At 46.0% G+C, this 23,231-nt stretch overlaps 1 protein-coding gene across 1 annotated transcript in view; it reads left to right on the top strand.

Moving 5' to 3' along the window:
• Positions 1-23,231, top strand: part of LOC119173896 (lens fiber major intrinsic protein-like) — a 71,501-nt gene that overhangs the window by 533 nt on the left and 47,737 nt on the right. The window contains exon 2 of the mRNA XM_075895320.1: positions 5,221-5,726. Coding sequence (XP_075751435.1) covers positions 5,287-5,726 — 440 coding nt within the window. The 5' untranslated portion in view covers positions 5,221-5,286. The remainder of the gene's footprint in view (positions 1-5,220; positions 5,727-23,231) is intronic.

The raw sequence follows: 23,231 nt of genomic DNA, 5'->3' as shown, positions 1-23,231 counted from the left end.
CACTCATGCTTTCACCACGAGGTGTGGGTCAGCATTTTCGATGAAAAAAAAACACTCCACCGTTTCAATTTTCCGCGGAGCCTATTTAATCATTCAATGCCCATTCAGAGATGTAAATCAATAGACACCTGATTGATTGATATGTGGGATTTAACGTCCCAAAACCACTATATGATTATGAGAGACGCCGTAGTGGAGGGCTCCGGAAATTTAGACCACTTGGGGTTCTTTAACGTGCACCCAAATCTGAGCACACGGGCCTACAACATTTCCGCCTCCATCGGAAATGCAGCCGCCGCAGCCGGGATTCGAACCCGCGCCCTGCGGGTCAGCAGCCGAGTACCTTAGCCACTAGACCACCGCGGCGGGGCAAATCAATAGACACCTGAGCGAGATGATGTATACACGGAAATTCTGGCATACCGAAGCTTCGCAAATAGTTGTGTTGTACGTGGTAATGGCATGATATCGATTAACGTTGGGCACCTGCACAAATTTTTTATGTACGCAGAAAATTACAGACATGGCCACGCTTATTTTTATTATTTTTATTATTGCACGGGAGTGGGCCTACTCGGCATCGTAAAGACGCACCCATGGCAGCGCCAGTAGAAATTTACGGCCGCTAAATGAATGTAAAAAAATAGAGACACGAGATACAAAAAAAAAATGCTGTTGTTAGTATGGCAATAGAATATTCAGCCACGTAAACATGCACAGGTTGCCCCAGGAATAATGCGTACACCTGGCCGAGAACTGCGATGGTGCCTATTAGTTTCCGCGGGTACGTTCATTCACAGATGCGTGTGTCTTCAAAACAGCGCTTGACCATACATCTGAACCTGCTACGCACAAGTGAACCTATAAAGTACTATTGATTATAGAGCTGCTACGCTGTGTCCCCTACTTGAAAAATATGCGAGTATATAAGCTATATGCATTTTTTGTCAATACACGGTACCACAATACACAGTACCACAATAACAAAGTCCCACATACATCCGGACACCATATCATTTGGGTGACGTCTCCCGGCTATGACTATCTATTTATCTAGGGTTCTAGTAGGAGTGTAACTGTTCGCCAAAAATCTGCTTGAAAATTTAAAGCATAAACGACCAAACAATACCATCATACTAAAACATTGGGCTAACGGATTCCCTCCTCATTACAAACAACTTCAGTTAATGAAGGCCTTTTTTTTTCTCTCAGTTGTGCCACTTCTATGCTTTTAGATCTGTGGAATAATTTATTAGGAGCTCGAAATGTTGCTGCTAGAATTAAAAGCATTATGCCTGTCACTTGCACGGACCAGAAGTTAACTTCTGGTCACGTGGTCTAGTGACATTAGGTGAGGCCACAGGGCAAACAAATTTGAAGAATTTAGACACCAAGCTAAACGCTTTCTTTTGTTGCAACCATTATAACCAAGCTTGCCGAGAACTCAACTGAAACTTAAGACTCAAGAGCTCTGGTATCTCGTGTTTACGAAAAGTACGTGCCACGACTTGAAAACCGGACATCTTCAATGTTTATCACGTTCTTCTTGAGTTGAAATCCTTTCCCCCGGGATGTCGCCGTGACTCACGCTAGCTCGCCTATCTTTATTTGTTTGCCCGCCAGTTCACTTTTTTACAAGGCTGTCTTGAGGCGTCTCTTGCTTTGCGGGCACCTCTGAAACAGCACAACGGCATCGACTGGGGAACAGGTTGCAGCCAACATGAATAATAAAGAAGTATATAAATTCACGCAGTGAATTATTTATTTATTTTTGTTGTTCGCTACGAATGCGTTACAAATAAGACCTTCGGGTTCTACATTTACAATTTTTAGAAAGAAAATATTGCCTCACGTCTGTTATAAATTACTGAATGTTTGTCGATATCCCTAAGTAATAAAATCGATCATGAAAGCAAAGGGAGATATATAGTTCGTAAGAGCAACAGTTTTATGCCCGAAAAAAATAAAGAAAGAAAAAAAGCTAATTACTGTGAAGGTACCTTACGCCTTCTTTCTCACCATGTTGCTGTTTCACTTAAAGTAATTTTGTGTATTCATTTCAAGTGCTTTCGACCGGAGGGTAATGTGATGAAATGGAATTGAAAAATAAGAGCACGTCAACTCGCTTCACGGTGATTCTGCAGTAATATGCTTTATGAAATGTGTTTTCAGCCGTCGCGACGCAGCCGTGAGGTTGGTCACTTCCGTGCATAAAAAAACTAGAGTACGCTTTCAGTGATATGTGTTAGCCCAAGGCACGCCGGAAGGCACACAACGCAAATTTATTGACTGTAAATGCAAGAATACATCACTTCTGATATCGAACACAGTATTTAGACGACAGAAATTCATACTTTCATCACTTGGAAAAGTTACAGGGAAAGAGTACAGACTGAAGGGACGAGCGATCATCCAAGATTATTCGTCCAGGCTTCTGCAAAGAAAATCCGTTTGGCCAATTAGGGCAGAGCGGTCAGTTTAAAGTAGGAACACAAGGCTGTTCGTAAAAAACGACCAAGACTGGGAATTTAATATGGAAATCAAGGGGGAGACTGTTGCATATGCCGCATGCAATAACCATTAGTCAACTGGAAAGGAACAAAAAAACGTATCAGTTACAGTGACAACGCTGGTGTCGTCATCAACACTATTTGTACATAATTACATGTTCAACAAGCGCGCAACTCAACCGTGCCGTAATGCGAAAAATCGCAGATGGTTACGACAACTGCAAATTCTGAGCACAGTTTCTCGTTGGGGCAAAGCCAACTCTGTTTATTGATTTGGCTCTCCACAAGATATACGCTACGTCATAAATCACGATTTTTGTGAAGTAGGGTGGCCCTCACCACGCCATTATTCGCCTGTCTGCGCATAAGCAAAGTACGCACTAGGCACCTGTGAGGGATTATGTACACGTTTTTTATGCTGCGCGTGACTGATATCGATGAAGAATTATAGCTGAGCCCTTTGCAGCGTGTGGGAAACATTACACCACACACTCATCACATATTTAGCTTTATGTGATCACCGGTTGTTATCTTACTCTTCTGCCACACCAAGTTACATGGGTTAGCGCGATTGCTTGCCCGGCATGACGCTTGTGTAGGGTATTCTTGGAAAATAATACCGAGCACCATCGTGGCTCTATGGTACGATACTCAACTGTCCCGTAGAGGGCCCGGGTTGAAATTCTAATTGATACTGGACATTTTTTTCTCACTTCTTTGATGTCTATTAGTTACTTTTCAATGTCTAGCGGCTGCGAAGGCGACGGCACTAATGTCAATTTTCATTTATCTGATCTAAGTTATGCGCACTATCGCCTGCTTAGATAAGTCAGCCCAGCACGATACCATTTTTAGGTGCTCGCAATGTCGAGCGTGAACTAACCTGCTACATAGGAACACGCCCTTCTGCTCGCAAGGAGTTATATCGTGTTCTTAGCGTACTCTGAACCCACGTGATTTGCTCTCGTTATGAAAAAATGCTTTACCAAGTGCACACAGCGTTCCATAATGATTTCCAGGTTTTTACGTGCAAACAGCACAATATGAATATGAGGAACGCCGTAGTAAAGATCTTGATAAATTCTGATCATCTCGTTTTCTTTGACGAACACTGTCATCGTACAGTACACGAGCCCGAAACATCCCGCCTCCACCAAAAATGCGACCGCCATGGCCGTGATCGAACTCGCGGGTCAGCAGTTCCACAGCGTTTCATTCACCCGTCTTTGCCTTACCTTCACCCGTCTTACCTTGACCCGTCTTACTTGCCTTACCGTCACACATATCAATCAATCAATCATTTTAATTCCTTTTGATTAGGTGGAGTACAGGACTAAAAGCTCAAGAGCTTGACGAGGTCCTGACCCCGTTCACAAGTTGACAAAGCAGCAGGAATGGCAGACAATCATGCACAACAAATATGAAATAAACATTATAGGTATAACATCAAAAAAGTAATACAAAAAGTTTATGAAAACAGTGCTAAGATAAAAAAAGAGAATAGTTCAAATGTATGGTCATGAAGTGGCATGAACATGAAAAGCAATAATAAAAAGTAAATAATGGGCATAAATTCTGAGAGACGTATCATTGAGGAAAATGTATCAGTTGGGCAAAGTGTTTATTCTGACAGTTTTGTTTAGAGGAAGGATCGAAATCTTCGCGGTTTAAAAAGTTTAACAAAGAAGGTAGTATGTAGGACAATGATTGTTTGTCATAAAAAGTTCTTGGGGTGGGTACAGTCCAAACTTCTTTGTGCCTGGTGAGTCGAACACTTGTGTTTACGCTAAGTTTAGCAAGATTTATTGTGGTACTGGTACCATGTTTGACAAACTCTTTATAGCATAACATCGGCCTGTAATTGTACAAAAAGAAAACTGGAAGATTATATTTTAGAAAAAGACGTTTTGTGGAGGACAGATAGTGTTCAGCCGCAATATGTCGTACGGCCCTTTTCTGTAGTAAGTACAACTTGCGCAAATTCGTCACACCGGTTGTGCACCACACTAAGCCACAGTACTGTAACAAAGGTAATACCACTGCATTGTATATCATAATTTTCTGGTATGCCTGCCTAGAACTCGCCTCTCAGCAAGTCATCATCGCTTTTGCACAGTAATTGCTCAACGCCCCTGAGAACACTGTTTCGGAAAATAAATGTTTAGCTCATCATCATCATCAATGCCTACACTATAGAATACATTAATGATATCCGAGAATGTACGTCCCAAAATCACAATTTGACTGTGAGAGACGCCGTAGTGGAGGTCTCCGGAAAGTTAAGGCCATCTGGTGTTTTTTAACGTCCGCCTAAATCTAAGTACACGGGTTTTAAGCATTGTCACCTCCATCAAAAACGCCTAAACTGAAGGCTGCCCAATAAAACTGTTGCAGTTTTACCAATTTGTTTCAAAAAATTCGTCCGATTTCACCCTATGACGTCGTTATTACACCAGTGATCAAAACGTTTTCTAATGTCATCAGGATGCCATTGTGACGTCCCATAACATGGCGTCATCGCACATCGTCGCTTGCGCATAGGGCAGCCGATTCTGAAGGCAGTGCTAAACCACGCTAGATTGAGGAAGCTATCGGGAGCGGCTGTTCCCATGCAATATAATGAGAACAAAAAGAAAAGTAACGATGACGTTCACCTTCGACGACCTTAGGTGAATGCGTAAGAGACCCCACCTGTTTCCTCTTCTTGCAGAATCTGACCGACGAGCACAGAAGTCGTGACGTACGAGGCGAGAGGGATTAGCCGGAGAGTTCAGCCATGCTGACCGCGGCCAGCCTCGAGTCCCTGCTCCTGCAGATGCTGGACAAGCTGGACTCGCCGTCCTCAGCCAGTGGACGCCATCGAGGACGCCAACGCGGCGGCGGCCGTTTCTCTCTTCGCGCCGAGATTCGGACACTGGACCTGTGGCGCGCCGTGGTGGGCGAGTGCCTGGCCACCTTCTTCTACGTGTTCCTCGTGTGCGGCGCGCACGTGTCGTGGCCCGGATACGCCGAACCTTCGGTGCTGGCCATCTCGCTCGCGACTGGAGCCGCGGCGGCGGCAGTGGTGCAGTGCTACGCGCGCGTCTCCGGCGCCCACATGAACCCGGCCGTGACGCTGGCGGCGTTCGCCACGCGCAAAGTGAGTTCGCTCCGTGCCCTGCTCTACGTGACGGCCCAGTGCGGAGGGGGCATCGCCGGAGCGGCCCTGCTCTACGGGTGAGTGATGCACGCATTCACGTGTGCCTGTGCGTTTGTTAACCGCGGATCTGTGTGGGGTCGAGATAAAACTAAGCCCCGTGGAGTGTAACGCAGCTGTTAGCGGGTATGTGCCACACAAATCGGGCTTCACCTCGTGGGCAGCTCTCCTTAACCACATACGAACCATCTTAGAGGGAGGTCAGCGAAACATCATCTTAGAGCTCGGACTCGCACTTCCGTTCTGAAAATAAGTGTTTTTTTTTTCCTCTCTCTCACTTATTTTCTTAATATGAACAAGCCTTCACACAAGCGTAGGCGGCACACTCCAAGCGAATATGCGCCACAAAAACTGAGAAAGTTTCACTGGTGACATCGGGTCTAAAAAACTCACAGGATCCCTTAGTTCAAAGGCAAAAACCATATTTTTCTTGTCAGGTTCTTTATTGACGCTGGTTTGCACTGCCTCCAAAATTGGAGGCACCTGCCCTGGTTTAGCATCGCCTCAGGGATCGGACAACCTTTGAACAAGTTACGAGGTGATGTGACGACGTTATCACGAAACGCTACGTAATGTGTGTCATCTGGTGACGTCATCACGTCATGATGACTACACGCTGCAGGAAGCAAGACGCCAAGGGTCAAATTTCGTGATTTATAAGACATCTAACTCTTTCGCTTTCATAAAAAATTACTATATTCCTATAATACTTAATATTACTTCCTACAGCTATATCCTGGCGAGTTTGTGCCGCGAAAATTTGTTAAGCTTGACTATTTATTTACGGTCCGCTAAACGTTATGAGCTAAGTGAGCAGTGAAATAGCAGTATGATTCAACCAGATTCACTGTTTCAGCAGTCTTCGAGACTTCACGGCAGTGAAGCTACTTAAAATTCTCCGGCTGAACGGCAAACTAAACTTTTATGTGATAGCATTATTGGGCTCCTGCGCTGTGTTTGCTCGACAGTATGTGTTTCGATACACGCTTTACGGCAAATTCCACTCGTCGAGCGGGAACAGGATTTCATGCTCTGCGGCTGAGAATTTGCGTTCCGCTGGTAGATTCGGAGCAAGTTCGCGTTTTCCTCTGGTAGATTTGGAGCAAGTTCGCTTTTTCCACTGGTAGATTCGGAGCAAGTTCGTTTTTTCCACTGGTAGTTTCAGAGCAAGTTCGCTTTTTTCCACTGGTAGATTCGGAGCAACCCCCTCCGCGACGCAACGTTCCGCGTGCTGTGTCTTGCAGAGACGGATTTCGCCGGAACTCTGAGAATGCGTTGCCGTCCTTACCGGTGCAGTCGGGCAGCTAATTTGTCTTCAGCGTTTTTTGAGGTGGTCAAGTAACCCTGTGCAGATTTGTACATTCCTAAAATCGGAAAGCAGTACCCCTGAGACTGCGTGGTCGAAATGCGTGCTTTGCGGTAACGACACAGTTACCATTGAAACGTTTAAAGCGGGAAAGAAAATCGTTTCCCGTACCAGTTTAGCGACGTACGCGTGAACAACTTCCCGAGCGACCTCACGCAGGGCATTCACGTGTTCCACTCGCAGATCTGGCTTGGCGCAATCTGAGTGCGCGCTCCAGGATTTCGGCGGCCGCTCCGGATCTACCAGCGGAATTCGCCTTTAGAGTGTATATACGTATACTACGCTATGGGAAAGCAGACAGCCGTCCCGAAAATGTCCGAAAATTACCTGAGTGTTAAACATATTCAAGTATTTCGTACTCAACTACGGGTATGCGTGTTACACAAAAGTGGAACAATTTAGAGTACTTGTTACTCTACTACACGGTGCAAGAATACTTTAAATGAGCGAACGACGCGAATCGAGCGCTTGGCGGGGAGGGACTGATTATGTTCTCGTTTGCGGCGTGCCGATAGATGGCTCGCCGGACTGAGGACCGTGGCGGGCTGCTGGCAAATTTCGCAAAGCACATCCGGCACGTGAGCTACGGTTTCCACATTTGAGAAAACCGGATAATCGCGTGTTTCGCGACACGCATAGAGTGGCGCCGCGAAATAGGGTGTGATAAGGAAGGAGGTTCACGGTGTGGCGAGGGTGTTATAGCGACGATAAATGAGCACCGCTACTTTCCTACATCAGGGGGCTTTCCTACACCTAGAAGGGGAGAGGGGGGAGAAGAAGCCGGTGCAAAGTTTGTAGCGCCATCTCCCAGGCTCCTAGCGAAGCAGAACATTACCGGGAAGCGGATAGTCTCGGCGTTCGCTCACCTAAAGTATTTTCGCACCGTGCTCTACTATGAGAGTGCAGAAAGCCGTCCCAGTCAAAAGCGGCGCAAGGCCTCTAACAGATTACTCTCACGGTGGGCCAAAACATAAATACGCATGGTTTATGTATATGAACATTTTACAACTTCCACAGATGCGCTGGTTTTTCTCCTGAGCAGCGTACCGTTAGTGAATAACAAATAACTGCAGTAAAAAAGATATCCGTGTATGACAACAGCATTATCGTAAAGACAAAACCCTTTTGTCCACAATTTATTTTGAGAATAGGGGAAAAAGTGTGCTGTGTTTTCTGGCTTGGTGGGCTTGTTGGTCAGTCTCATTCGGTAAGGTAACGTTAACGAACAACTTTTCTTGGCAATGCATTGAAATATACACAGTAAAATCTCACAAATCCTACCACCACTGAAGGTTGTCCCACAACTGTGTCCTTATTTTCCTCAAGAAATATGAAAAATACTACCCTCAATTGAACGGTGACGCTCCTTAGGCCGTGGGTCGTCCCTGCTTTGTAGTAGTAGTAGTAGTAGTAGTAGTAGTAGTAGTAGTAGTAGTAGTAGTAGTAGTAGTAGTAGTAGTAGTAGTAGTATGTAGCCACCTCTTGTTTATGAGTGCTCAATAGATGGCGCTGTATGTATGTGTCCTTGGGAATATTATAACTAGATGGCGTCAGTCGTTTTCGCAACATATCCATTAAGTGAATGATGATGAGTGGGGCGGAGGGTCCGTCCATCAATGCGTCCGTCCGTTCGTCAGTTCGTGCGTGCTTCTATCCATCCGTCTGTCCATTCATTCGTCCGTGCTTTCGTCCATCCGTCTGCGCATCCCGACGAGCGGACAGATGGACGGACGGACGAAAGCACGGAGAGGTTGACACACGCTTCGTCCCTCTCATCATCATTCACTCCGTGGATATGCTGCGATTTTTGCATGCAGCTCTTTGAGACAGGGCGCAGCTCACACCAGTAAGGTATTCGTATTTGTTTTAGGTTATACATTATCACTCTGCGTTAAAGCACGTCGGCGGACAAAACCGGATGTCATCAAGGGGCTCTGTTTTGGGCGCGAAGCTCCCCATGCCGTGGGTCGTGCGTCCGCGATGTATGTAGTAGTAGTCGTAGTAGTAGGTAGCCACCTCGTCGGCCGGACTAGAGGAGTGGCATGCGCGCACCTTTCAATTGAGGAGGAAACCCGCGCACGTAAACCATAAAGAAAAAAAGATTGTTTCAGATGAAATGACTTACAGAGGCGAGTATTGGTGAATGTTTCTCCTATAAAATTTGCCTTGAACTCGGTGGTTATTAAAAAGAACTAGTATCAGAGGGATGCACTTTGAGCTCTATCTGACCAGAAAAGGTTGCCGCGTTAAAGTCACCGGGCGTAACCTCCTTTGTTTTAGCAAGGCCTACGGTATGGCTTTATGCTCTCCCATTGTAGAGTAATTAGTACTCTGAATTGTTAACCACTTTTTCTTAACGCAGGTGTAGCGAGCCGCAGTGCCATAAATATATTGAGCTCGTATATAGCCATGAACTAGAGGCGCTGAAAGGTGGGAAGTAGACACGAAGCGTAGGCCATAAGAAAGTGCACGAGTGACCCCTTTCGTTTAGTCCTTGGAATGTCTGCTGGATGGCGGTACTTCTATATGCTGAATACAGATGCTGAATACATGAAAAGATGTGAGATGGTGGTACTTGAAGTGTTCACTTGATGGACGGACGGACGGATGGACGCACAGAAACAGATGCACGGACGAACGCACGGATGGATAAACGGACGGACGCAGGCACAGACGCACGGAGGAACGTGCGGACGGACGCTTCACCCCACTCATCATCATGCACTCCGTGGATATGCTGCGATTATTAAACTGTAGCAAGGATTGCCCTGCTCTATATATGGTCGTTATGCCCCTCATACGGGTAGTGACAGCAAAGTAACCCGATGCCGAAGATAATAAGGAAAATAAAAAAATCACAATATCATATGACGTTGATTTTCCATGGATTCTGTATGCAGTTTTTAATTGATACGTTGTTTCTGTCGCGAATATTTTGTGAAATCACAAACCCAGTAGCATTTGTCACCTTAAGTAGGGAAGAGCTTTTTTTTTTTCAATTGGCTGATGCTTTAAAATAGAAAATCAACAATACATAGCTGGACAACACAACCCGTTCATTAACAATAATTGCGAGGGTTGAACGTCTCATTACCAAAATATGATTATGACAGACGCCGTTGTAAAGGGCTCCGGAAAGTTCGGACCACCTGTTCATGGACGTACACCGCAATCCACGCACACGAGCGTCAAGCAACCCGTAGTGGACAGAAGTCATTATGTGGCACTCAAATGATCAGGCTGCTAATTATTTCTGACGATATCCATCCCACAATGCTACAGACGACACATTCACTTGCAAGCATCGCGCAGCTTCATAAAAGCTTTATTAGGTTTGTTGCAGGTGAAAAGCCTCTTTCAAAGTCCTATTGACCCCATTTCGCTGGTAATGAGCCCGAAACCCGTTTGGTGAATCATCTGATGGACCTGTCACCCACGTTGCCGATTCATTATTCAATCAACCTGCTACAGACATTTCTGTTATGCCTTGCTTTGCGGGACATTATATAAGGGACATGATATAACAACAAAAAAGTGCCGTCCGCAACAACAACTGACGGCCGCTCTACTCTCGAGCATGGAAGCCACACTGCACTGAATTATTTGTTATTTTCATTGGCAGTCTGTTTCACGTTATAGCCCTAAATGCATTTAGGTTCGCTTGTTTACGACAGCACTATCAAGTTCATGTTATGCTTGGTGCGTCGATGTCTACCAGTTATGCGTAAAGGTTCTTCATATTGTACAAATATATAATCTCTTCTTACTGGAGATGATTTTTCTTACTCTAGTATTATATTAGCTTTGTTATCACTGCAGCACAGAGGCTTTGCTCGTGTTTTAACTGGGACTGTTGTTTAGAGAATGTTTCCAGCTTGAGCCAACGCGCGTCGTGGTTTCGTTTGACACTTCTACCGTCCTCACGGACCTGTTAAAGGTTAGAGTAAGGTCGATGCCGTAAACAGAAAACTCGGCGGGTATGTGCCAAGGAGTTTTCAGCATAGCATAGCTATGCACAGCATAACGCGTTGGGCCCTTGGCCAGACACCAACAGTGCAACTGTGGTCATAAGAACGGTTATAACCTTTTTGGAAGCAACTGGACTATTTACGCGGCTATAAAATTTGTCTCAGCTAGAAAGAATTCTACATACTCACCTCTCTATCTCACTATCGTCATCCATTAGTCTTTCTTCTTTCCTTTCCACTGCCCTAGTTTAGAGTAGCAGGCTAGAGCAAGCTATCGGTCAGGCCGACCTCTCTGTCTCTTTGCAAATAAACCTATATCTCTCTCTCTGTAGTGTATTGAGGAGGTGGAATAGGAAAGCGAGTATGAAGAGGAGTAATGCGAGTGTGAAGGAAAGAAGGAGGGAAGAAAGATGAGATTGCATGGCGAAGCGTTTTGTAGTACAGTTTATACGCCGCCAACAGTGGGAAAGTCACAAGCAGTTCCTAGCATGACATAGCCGGGCACGGTAGAGTATCGCAAATGAATGAAAAATGCCGGTGAGGGTGAGGCGGACTGATTTTGTGGTGAGTACAAGGAAGAGGAAGAGAAATTGGAGCTGGAGAGAGTGTCGACCGTGGCATATCAATGCACAATATAGCATAACGAGAGTTGGGATAAGACAAGTGAACGTTAAGAGTAATGATGCGATAGTTACGAGGAGGAAAAAGAGGAGAGAAGACAAAAAGAAGCAAGAAAACAAAAAAGAAGGACTATGTCGTGAGAAATAAAAAAGGAGATGAAGAACGAACTCAATGTACACCTTCAGCCTGCGTGGCAGCACCTTTGTTCACTCAGATTTCGCAGGCGCTGAAGTGGGTTTAATTTTTTTTTAACAAGGCATTCCGACTCTGCCCGTAAGTTGTTGATATCAAAGTTTCCATAGATACACCCCATGGCTGTGTTTTGGAATTAAGTTTTACTTTCCTAAGTGAAGAGACTAACTGTGTCACCCGATGATCACACGTACCCTATAGCGTTATCAAGAAGTTGCCCGGAACCGGCTTTAACTTCGAGGTCCCGGGAGCGCAACGACATCGGTGTAGAATGTTCCCAAGTACACTTCGGATTTGTTAAGGTGCTTGCTTACACACTATGCTATTTGAATCACTGTTTACAATTGTTCTGTCTAAAAAAGCGGAGTGGCGGAGTGCTGCTAGCACATACTGCACATTACTGGCCCAGTCATTGCTAGTCCCGCTTAAATGAGACTTTTGAATTTGAGCACTATACGTTCAGTGGAAACTGACAATTTTTTGTCCGCGTACCGAGGTAGACATCATGGGCTTCTCGTCTCTTTCTGTTTTCTATGGATTTTTCTAGCGGGGTTTTATTTCCTTGACTAGTCAGTTGGCATTACCTGTAGCATTCTTACGGCGTCGAACTGCGTAAACACATATGTGCATCTAAAACAGAGCTAGAAGGTCTATAAATGGTAATGCAATATCACACTCAAAATGTACCAGGAAAAACGACAGGACGGACACAAAGAATGGCACACCACAAGCGCTGGTGTGTCGTCCTTTGTGACCGTCTTGTCTTTTTTTTTTTTGCGCTATATTATGAATGTGATCCGACACCAACTAGCCAAGCAATAAGTTCTCCTGGTCATAATGTAATATTTTGTGGTATTTTACATCTCAAAATCACTCAATTATTCTAAGAGGCGTCGTAGTCGAGCGCTCCTGAAATTTCAACAAGCTAATAACGTTCGTCGACGTGCACTATAGGGACTCCAGAATTCTGCCTCCAAGTAAATACGACCACCACGGTTGGGATTCAATCCCACGACCTTCGGCTCTGCAGTCGAGCACCGTAAGTCCTGGACCACTCTCTCGAAATGATAAGCGCTGTATTTAAACATTACACCTAAGCTTCGCATCAGTACCCAATAATTCAGCAAAAGTAGGCTTGCACATCATTCATTTTATCACATGTTATGATAGTAGTTACCGACACTGATCCTGCGATAGCAATCGTGAAAGTTCGCAGTGTACTCAACTGCTGCACCTATTAGGGCACTCTCAACTAATAATAAAACGATCGTACGCTTTGTCACACACTCACTAAGCCGCGAGATCAGGAATAAGTGCGCAATAAGCTGCACAAGATCAGGAATAGGCAGGCTTCACAGCGAATTCCAACGCATCTTCTTTCGACGTCAATTTTACAGCATGGTCTGTATAACCTTGCTGCACACCGCCAGCACATGCCTTCAGCACGGGAACATGAATTTGTAGCCGCTTACGTTCAACCCCAGAGTTGCATCAATCTACCTTATCGCGTACCGAAAAGAAAGATCTGACGCGAAAGGCACAAGTTCCCACACAGCGACCACGAAGTGAAATCAAACCATATATGTTTTTTTTTTCTGTTAGCCGAAATGTGCGAAGTTCACACTCTCAAGTATGTTTTCAGAAAGCTTGCATATATATTTTTTTTTCTGCACCACCGCAAGTCGTTAGCGAAGTCGTCTTTCAGTGTTAGGAAGCTCAGCTCCGAAGCCAATAATGACAAATGATATCTCGCGTGTAACGTAGTCACTGACCAAGGCAAGTCGCGGTGCTAAAAGAGAAGAAAAGTCGACACGCAAAAAGCACCTAACGGTACTCCAGAACGATCTAGATTTTGACGGAGTATACGTCATATCTCCCTTCTATTCCGTTTTTTTTTCTATAACTGCGTTATTGCGACAGATCACCAAAAACTCGTTCTTCTATCTCTCGTCATAAATATGGGCTCACGGGACAGAAAAAAACAAACGAACGTAAAGCAAGAGAGAAAAAGCGCGAAAGAGACGTGAAGCAAGAATACGTGCGGCGACCCGCACGCCCCTTAAGTGAGCTGTTTATCAAAGGCGTTTTTGCTGAAAAATTTCTGCTTCAACGATCTTCAAAAGGGGAGGTCTCTCTTCTAGCCCGGCAGCCACAGAGCGTCGAAAAGAGCAGCTCGTTCATCAGAAGCGCCTCGGTGGTTTCTACGCCTAGCACCGTTTCTGCTCTCGCGTGGCGCACGCAACTCTAGCCGACAACAGCCAAAAAAAAAAAGAAATGGAGCCAAGCCTAGCCAAGTGCAGAAACGACGATGCAGAGAACGCGACATTCCGCTTTGTTTGGTGCGCTGTTGCGGAGAGCACCACGGGCTTTTCTTGTTGCGCGCCGCGTATGAAATGCGGCCACATAAGTGTGGCTTCCGTCGCCTCTTCTTCTTGCGCCTTTTTTGTCTATCGCGTTTTATTGTTTTCGTTCTGGGCCCTTGGCGTTTCGTATGCTGCGCGTTTAGCGCATTCGAGTCGAGTGCACCAACGCGCACGCTCGTTGCCTCCCACACACTAAACGCCAGTTCTTGTGAAATTCCTTATTCGGACCCACGGTTGCGACATTTTTTTGCTGTTCGGGGTCGCAAGAACAATGATTTTGCTAGCGGCGCCTGCTTCTGAGGGTGCGTCCGAGGAAGTTTGGTTTGTTGCATGCAGTGCAGATGACACATGAACGGAACATAAAGCTACTTGATACCGCGCGTTGACCACTCTGCTAAGGAATGAGGCTGACGGGCTGTTCGTGTCGCATTTGTCGTAGAAAACGAAACGGCACGTTAAACGGAAAATAGGGGCAGCAAAAATCGTGGTAATATGGCGTTTGCTGGGATTTCGTGTGCCAGAAACAGATAATCTTATAAGTCATACCTGTAACCCCGATGGAAGAGGCTGCAATTACTTGTCATTTGGCTATTTTTTACTGTGCTCTTAAACTGTAATAGTCGGCAGTTTGTATGTTTTGTTTTTGTTACACCATCCGAACGTGGCTGCTGTGGTCGGCAACCCAATCCATGCTCTCGAACTAGGCAGTGATCATGAAACACACACACACGCACCCTTACACTTTGATTTAGGGGCACGTTAAACAATCTTGTGCAGTCAAAATTATCGTAGGGTCACTTTCGAAGATACGTCTCCTAATCGTATCGCCATTCTAACACGCGAAACCGGGAAGTTTAGTAGCAGCCCGTTCACTTTCATCTTAAAACTACGGGCATTTTATGCTATCGAACGCAAGTTTTCCCGCTCGAGCACCGCTCGTAACGCTTCCTTTACGCGAGCGTTCGTGTCTTACCTCGAAGCCAGAAATGCGAGGTCACCTCCAGAACCGTGGGCATAGAAACACGATGCTGCAGGAAGCGTTGTCCGTCGTCTCGTTCATTCGACAGTGTACTGTGAAGATCGACTCCCACTGTTCGACTTCACGGTGTAGTGCAGACATTTTTGAGCTTGGGGCACAATCGATCGTGTGGTCTCCCGGGACACCAGAACGAAAGCATGTCAAGAGCCCTCATTAGGAGCGCGGAAGCTTGGGCGAGCTTTTACGCCATTACGAAATAAATTCAAAGCGCCAAAAGCAGGGACAGACGAAAAAAGACAGAACCCCGTGAGCACCGACTAGGAACTGAATTTATTAGAAAAAGAGAGCGGAAAAATAAACCACATTTGATGACGCACATGACCGCAGACTTGCGCAGATGGCTCACAAAAGACACAATGTCACCGACAATGTTACTAATGCATGATACCAGGTTTCTGCAAGATATTAAATTCACTATCAGGCGGATTGAAAGAAGGTTGGCTGACACACACATCACCTTTCGATTTCATTAGAAAGGCTTCGACAATCTCCCGATTTAGTTTATCAGTGCTCAAGGTGTCCTCTCCTTTTTCGTCTGTCCCTGTTTTTGGCGCTGTGAATTTGTTCCGTAGAATCCTTGAGTTCATCTTAAAGCACTCGCATTTTATTCAAGCGTCAAGGTACAAGCGTAAATTCAAGCGTCAGGTACAGAAGCCCCAACCTTTTACTATAGCGCTCGCGAGCGACGATTCTGCTTTGCTTCAGCGACATACGACAGGTCGAAGTTACAAAAAGGTCGAAAGTAAGCGCATGCACACAAAGCGCGCTCAGATTAGGCAACCGTCTGCTAGGTTATGCTTGTTTAATGACGTCTGCCCGATTCGCGCGTATTGACTCGCACATTACTATGGAATTGTTTGGCCTGCGCTGAAACGTGTCTTGATGCAGTGACGGCGGAGCGGTTAGAGAATTATCGTCACGTGCAAGGGGTCTGTAGTTCGAATCCGGTGCCACGCTGTTTCCCCACCGGATTGAAAAATATATTACCCGCATGCTGATGACACTACATTAAGAGGCCTCGAATGGGGCCTTCCCGTTGACCACTGCCGGCAACACAGTCCCTCACCAGAGAAGGTTGGCCACCCTCGTGCAGTATCCGGCCACTACCTCCCACATGGATACGCCGATTAACTCTCGGTCTTCAGTCACCAGCGGTTGCGAAGCAACTGACCACGGCGGTGGTCAAATGTGCGACGCATCAGAGGGCACTAAGAATGTCTGGGTCCGCACAGGCCGCCATTTGAATCTGAACTTGGCAACGTTTAACGCTAGTACCTCATCTAGTGAGGCAAGTATAGCTCCGCCATTTGATGTGCTAGAGGGTTTAAATGGGATTTAATATGGCTCAGTGAGGTTTCGAGGACATATGATGCTTATGCAGCACTACAGAACAGGCACGTCCTTTCCTGTCGTGGCTTGGCTGACAGAAGATAATTGGGGTTGATTATCCACATTATTATAGCTGGTAACATAGAGGAATACTATAGTATTATTGAAATGGTGGTAGGTATCGTATTCAAATTCAATAAGAAATACAATATGAAGGTGGTACAGGCCTACGCACCTGCATCCAGCCATGATGGTGTATACTAGCTGAAAGCTTCAATGAAGATGTTGAATCAGTAATGAGTAAAGTGAAAACACAGTACACTACACTGATGGACGACTTCAATGTAAAGGTGGGGAAGAAGCAGGCTGGAGCCCAGACAGTAGGGGATTACGGCATCGGTACTAGAAATGCCAGAGGGGAGTAATGAGTAGAATTCACAGAACGCGATAATTTAAGGACCTTGAATACCTTCTACCGAAAACTAGTAAATTATAAGTAGACATGAAGGAGCCCTACTGATGGAGGTAAAAACAAAATAAACTTTATATCGAGTGCACACCCAGCTATCGTGCAGGATACGGTAGTGCTTGTCAAGGCACGATGCAGTGGCCATAGAATGGTAAGGTCTCGAATTCACCTAGACTTGAACAAGAAACGACAGAAACATATGCACACGAAGCCAATCAATGGCCACGGTCGTTTAGTGGCTAAGGTGCTCGGCTGCTGACCCGCAGGTCACGAGATCGAATCCTGGCTGCATTGAATCCTGGCTGCAGTAAAATGATCTGTCATTTCAATTCACCCTAGGAAATCGTGCTATATTTGTATTTGTTGTGGAATGCATGTTCGTCTTCAAGTTCGTAGACTGAATATTTTTATTTCATGCGGTGCACTTCGCATCGTTCCTCACTTGAATCAGCCCCGCCGTGGTGGTCTAGTGGCTAAGGTACTCGGCTGCTGATCCGCAGGTCGCGGGATCGAATCCCGGCTGCGGCGGCTGCATTTCCAATGGTGGCGGAAACACTGTAGGCCCGTGTGCTCAGACTTGGGAGCACTTTAAGGAACCCCAGGTGGTCGAAATTGCCGAAGCCCTCCTCTACGCCATCTCTCATAATCATATGGTGGTTTTGGCACGTTCAACCCCATATATTGTGATCAAGAAGTCAATCAATGAGTTAGCACTGAGAAGAAAAGTACAGGAATTCAGAATGTCGCTTCTGAAGAGATACTAGGCTCTTATCGAGGAAACCGGCCTTAGCGTTGATGCAACGAATCTGATAATCTGACGAGTGTTATTACGGAGTGTGTCGTGGAAGTTAGAGGTACGGTAGTTAGACAGGACACTAACAAGCTGTCCCAGGAAACAAATAACCTCATTAGGGACATCAAAGCATGAAAACCTCAAACAAAACAGACAAAATAGAACTAGCAAAGCTTTCGAAGTTGATTAATAAGCGTATAGGTATCCGATGTAAGGAGGTATAACGTGGAGAGAATTGAACACGCTCTGAAGAACGGAGGAAGAGTCAAAGCACTGAAGAGGAAATTAGGGATAGGCAAAAATTACATGTATTTACTAAGGGACAAGGAAGGCGACGTAACTACCAATATATGAGTAGGATATAGTTAAAGTAGCGGAGGAGTTTTACAGAGATATGTACAGTAGTCGGGACAACCACGACCATATTGTAAGAACTAGCAGTAACGCAGATCCCACCAGTAATGACAGAAGAAGGCAGGAAAGCCATGGAGCGAATTCAAGGGTGCTAAGCTGCTGGTGAGCATCAGGCACCTGCACTGCACAGAGTGGTGTGCGTATGGCAGCCAAGTGCTGGGCGTTTTGGGTGCAATATGCAACGAATCTTATATTGCTACAACTACGGACGGCCAGAACTTCCAACACAGGCGGTGTTGTCCCAACATGATGCTGCACTCAGTATTTCAATTAGGCAGTATAATCACCAGCGAATGTTCGCCATTAACTTTCAAGGCTAATGCATTCATTGAACACATACGTAGCTCCTGCATGTGCAGTCGTAATCTTTTTGAGAATGAACAACAGAATGCGGTGCTTTCGGAGCTCCCAGCGCTGTTAAGCGGCAGCAGGCAGAAGCATTTCTCACTCCCAGTGTGGCCGTATTGTGAGAATTCGGCCGTGGCGTGCAGTGCGTCATGCCAGCTAGCGCGTGTCATCTTCTGCGAGCGCCACAGCAGTAGGAAAGCCGTGTGCTTCAAAGTAGCAACAATTATGAACTTACGATTACGTTCGACGTTGTATTTTGCGGTGTTTTCCCGATCATCGTTGGTCTGTGACTGCATGCTTTCCAGACGCACATTTCGTGTTCCGACATGACCTCCGTGGCGCCGCCAGCGTGCTCTGCAAAAGTTACGAATGAGCACATAGAAAATCGTCGGATCGCGGTACCCTTCTAGAAAGCGTGAGTATTTGTGAAAATATGGGGGGATATACACAAAATCAGCCCTGGTGCGACACCCTGTTTAAGCGGCGACGGCGGACGAACTCAAGGTTCACCAAGAGTGGCAGCGTCTTCGAGTACATCATAACTTTGTGCCAGCGCTGTACTCCACGCTGCTTTCCACAATGGCAGCCGTGCTTTTGTTTTTCGAATGGGGAACGTGACAGAATACTAATGTAACATTGAGCAAAACTATTCCGGATTACTGATACAACTTCCTTAGAGGTATCAGTTTCGCAAAACGCGCACCACAGTTAGGATGTTAGTGTTCGTTTTCCTGTTCATTGTAACGCTACAAGAACGCCGGAAAAAGAGAAAAACGAAAACAAAGTGACGCGGTATAGGCATAAAAAACACGCTGTTTAAACTAAAAGCATCTAAATTTTAGTTGTCATCATAACACGATCACCTGGGAGGCCGAACGTCAGCTAGCAGACGACATACGAGCGCTACGGTGGCGTGACGCGCTCGAAGGGAAGCTACCTTCCTCGGGCATGCACGCAGATAGAGTGAAGTGTCTCCTAACGGTGCTAGTATAGTACCGAAAGCCACGCGCTCCCGTGTTCACTATCAAAATTATTACGACTGTATACAGAAAGGGCCAGCCGGGACAAGCCGTACCACTATGACGGCTGCACCATATTGCCCTACATCTAAACAGCGGTTTAGATGAAGGGTAGTGAAGGCACAGGTCACAGAATATGCATTGCGTTCATGAAAACCTTGCAATACAATAAATATATATACATCAAGGACGCGTGTTTTCTCCGCTAGTACATTGGTTCATTTCTCGCGCCGAGAAATTCGAAAGGCCTTCGAGGCCCGCGCTATTTCTGTAAGGCCTGTTCTAATTACTTTCACGAGGGTGATCGATTCTCTAAATCGCGCCATTAGTCATCCACCAATGCTTGACGAGAGTGCTGAAAGTTTTTCTGTTAGGAGGCCATGCACGAATCAATTATCAGCAGGGTAACAAAGCACTCTTTATTGTCTTACAATATTCTATTTTATATTGCGTGTGTACCTCATTGTTTTTAAGTTCTATCTATCCAGTTGAAGCAAACAATCTCGAGAAACGTCTTATGCCGCAAACATGCGTCTCAATTAGCCTCGAATTGCAGCCATTTGTTCGCTTCGAGTATACATTACGCGGTAACAATATATTTTTCAACGGAATAACAATTTTACGTGTGCGTTCCGCTTTCTTCGGTACATTTGTTCGGTGCAACAAAACTGCAGAATCAGCTATTATATTGAGTGGATAGAGAGTTTGTTAATACGCTGCCCCTCGCAACCCCAGAGTCTGAATCACGTACATTCTTTTTTTTTTTTTTCACTCGAATCACCTGCCTATACTCGAATCTGAAGCTACACCCACTTATATGAGAGACGCAAGGCATGGTTCGTCCCTTCCTGCTGCTACAGTAATCTCTCCCGCAAGAAGATTAAAGGACGTCGATTCGTGGAAGATTACTTTTTGTGAGCGCCTTTTCGGGAGAGTAGAAAAAAGGAACGGGCCGCTAGGCAGAGGGCGAGAAAAATCAGTCCAGTTTCCTTCGAACAGCGAAAGCCTCTTCACGTTGAAATTGGATTCCTCCTTCTGTGTTCATGGCAGCCCCAATATTGCCGCGTATGGTCATTTCTCATCACTGAACCTTACCTGTACTGGACAGTTCGAGTCTACACTGCCTTATAGGGCTATTTTGTGTACTTCAAATAATGGTCCTAGTTGCGATTACATTTTTTTAGTGCGCCTTGCTTATTGTATCTATTTGACATATATAGACAAGCCCCGCCGCGGTGGTCTAGTGGCTAAGGTACTCGGCTGCTGACCCGCAGGTCGCGGGTTCAAATCCCGGCTGCGGCGGCTGCATTTCCGATGGAGGCGGAAATGTTGTAGGCCCGTGTGCTCAGATTTGGGAGCACGTTAAAGAACCCCAGGTGGTCGAAATTTCCGGAGCCCTCCACTACGGCGTCTCTCATAATCATATGGTGGTTTTGGGATGTTAAACCCCACAAATCAATCAATCAACATATATAGACAAATCCACGATTCTTGGCGCACTTGCGACGAGTTTAGGATCATGCCTACGGCGCGCGAGAGTGTGGGTACGGGTGACGGAAACGTTATACGGAGCGCACAACCTGTGCCCAGATTAAGCTGAATTCCATGTTAGCGCGTTCTATCACAGCGCGCTGCTGATAGGCAGAGTGAGTTTGCGTATTTCCTGACCCACCCCGGTATTCTAGTGCTCACCTTATCGGCGGCTCGATTACATGCGGCTGACCCATCGTGTGATGCTAAGATGCTCGCCTTATCGCTGGCTCGAACGAAGCCGCGCTGCTATCTTCGCTCCTCGTCAGAGGCAAAACTGGTGGAATCCCAATCCCTGGCTAAAAGAAAGCGCGAGCCGCCGAAGGTTGCTTCACGACGCGGCCGGCCGAACAAATGCATAAACATGGAAAGCACCACTCACGAACAGTGAATATATAGCAGCGTGGAATCGCTCTGCAGCGTCCCTATTCGCCGAGCGCCATCACGTGGTCATAGGTGGTTCATTTGCACTGCGGAGAAGCCAACGCTACGCTGATTCCGGGCAGATCAAGCGGGGTTGACAACGGCTGTTGTCTTTCTCGCCGCGCTTATTCGGTAATGTATACCTATGCTGCCTGTTGGTCACGAGAAATGCGGTAGCAAATGCATTAAACTAAAGCTATTTAAACTAGAACTATTTGAATCGGCAAGGTGTTATTGCGTGAATCGAATGCAGCTTTGAAACCTTCAGCGAAAAAAAAATTTGGACACAACAGGGTTGTTGAACGACGGTTCACATCAATTGTCGTGAGCCGCTATTGTAATACGATCGTATTACGAGCTGCGCGCTTAACGCGGGCGTCGCACGGCCACTCTCGATCGCTATCCAGCTCGATTCAGTTGAAGACTACAAAGCTTTAGCTGGTTGACTCACACAGTTATCGAATGAGCCCAACACGATGAAAATATTCCATCCCTGGCTCGATAGCAATAAAGAGTGAAAAATAAGTGTATATATGTCCATGGGAAAAACAGTGCCAAGGAAGCCGAAGCTAATGTGTGGCCTATTATAAATATACATATGTATGCCACTGGTTCAGTGAGCTGACGCACGTTTTTTTTTTTCATTATTACTTACCAAAAACGTAAACATAAAATCAAGGCTTCCAGGCATGACCAGAGCAACTGAGTTTGTTTCGTATCTTCATAAAAATAGAAAGAAAAGAAAGCAAAATAAAAGTAAAGCAACGCTATGAGCGCGAGCGCTGCTCCTACGTGGGTGGTGAGTGGCTTTCCCGCAAGACTTTTGAACCCAAGATGGCGTACCTTGGCGCAACTCTGCTACCTAAAGGTAGCATATACAGTAACTCTACTATCGTTGCTTTCGCTCCCGCTTGAATGCGCTGCCAGCAGCCGCCGAAGCACGCAGGCCACGCTTCGCCATGTTACCTTTCATAAAAATGGACACTGTACATTTGAATAAAAGTAAGGATAGGCTTGTCGGTGACTATACATTGTCAAATATGTAGTGCATTAGGTAGAACACGGACGACGAAAGTGAATATACAGGATCATGTATCTACTTGCCACGCCTAAAAACAAAAGGTTGATTGGTTTACGGGGCATTTCAAAGCTATGGAAAGTCGAAGTTCGAGAGGCGCCGTAGTGGAGGGCTCCAGATAACGTCGACCACAGGCACCGAGATCGTTCAGTACGCGAGTCTCTGCAACTCGACAACCATCGAATTGCAACCACTGCAGCCGGGATCGAACCGACGTCTTTCGAGTCAGAAACCGGGCACCGTAACTATGTTGCGCCGACGCGACGGCTGCATCTATGCGGTGCAAAAGAGACCATAACTAGTAATGTGTGCCCGTTATCAAGGGTAACGAAGCCAGAAAGTGCTCTAGAGGGGCTGAATATCAATAATTGATAATAATACTTCGGGTTTTACGTCCCAAAAACTACGATACGACCATCATAGACGCCGTCGTGGACGGTTCCGGAAATTCGACCACCTGCGTTTATTTAACGTGCACCGAAATCCAACTACAGGGTCTTAGCATCTTCGCCAACATCAAAAATGTGGCCACCGCGACCGGGATTTGATCCCGCAACCTACGGGTATTATTAT

This window comes from Rhipicephalus microplus, chromosome 5 (assembly GCF_043290135.1).
Source record: "Rhipicephalus microplus isolate Deutch F79 chromosome 5, USDA_Rmic, whole genome shotgun sequence".
NCBI lineage: Eukaryota > Metazoa > Arthropoda > Arachnida > Ixodida > Ixodidae > Rhipicephalus > Rhipicephalus microplus.
The sequence above is the reverse complement of the archived record's forward strand: the minus strand, read 5'-3'. Positions and strand labels throughout refer to the sequence as shown.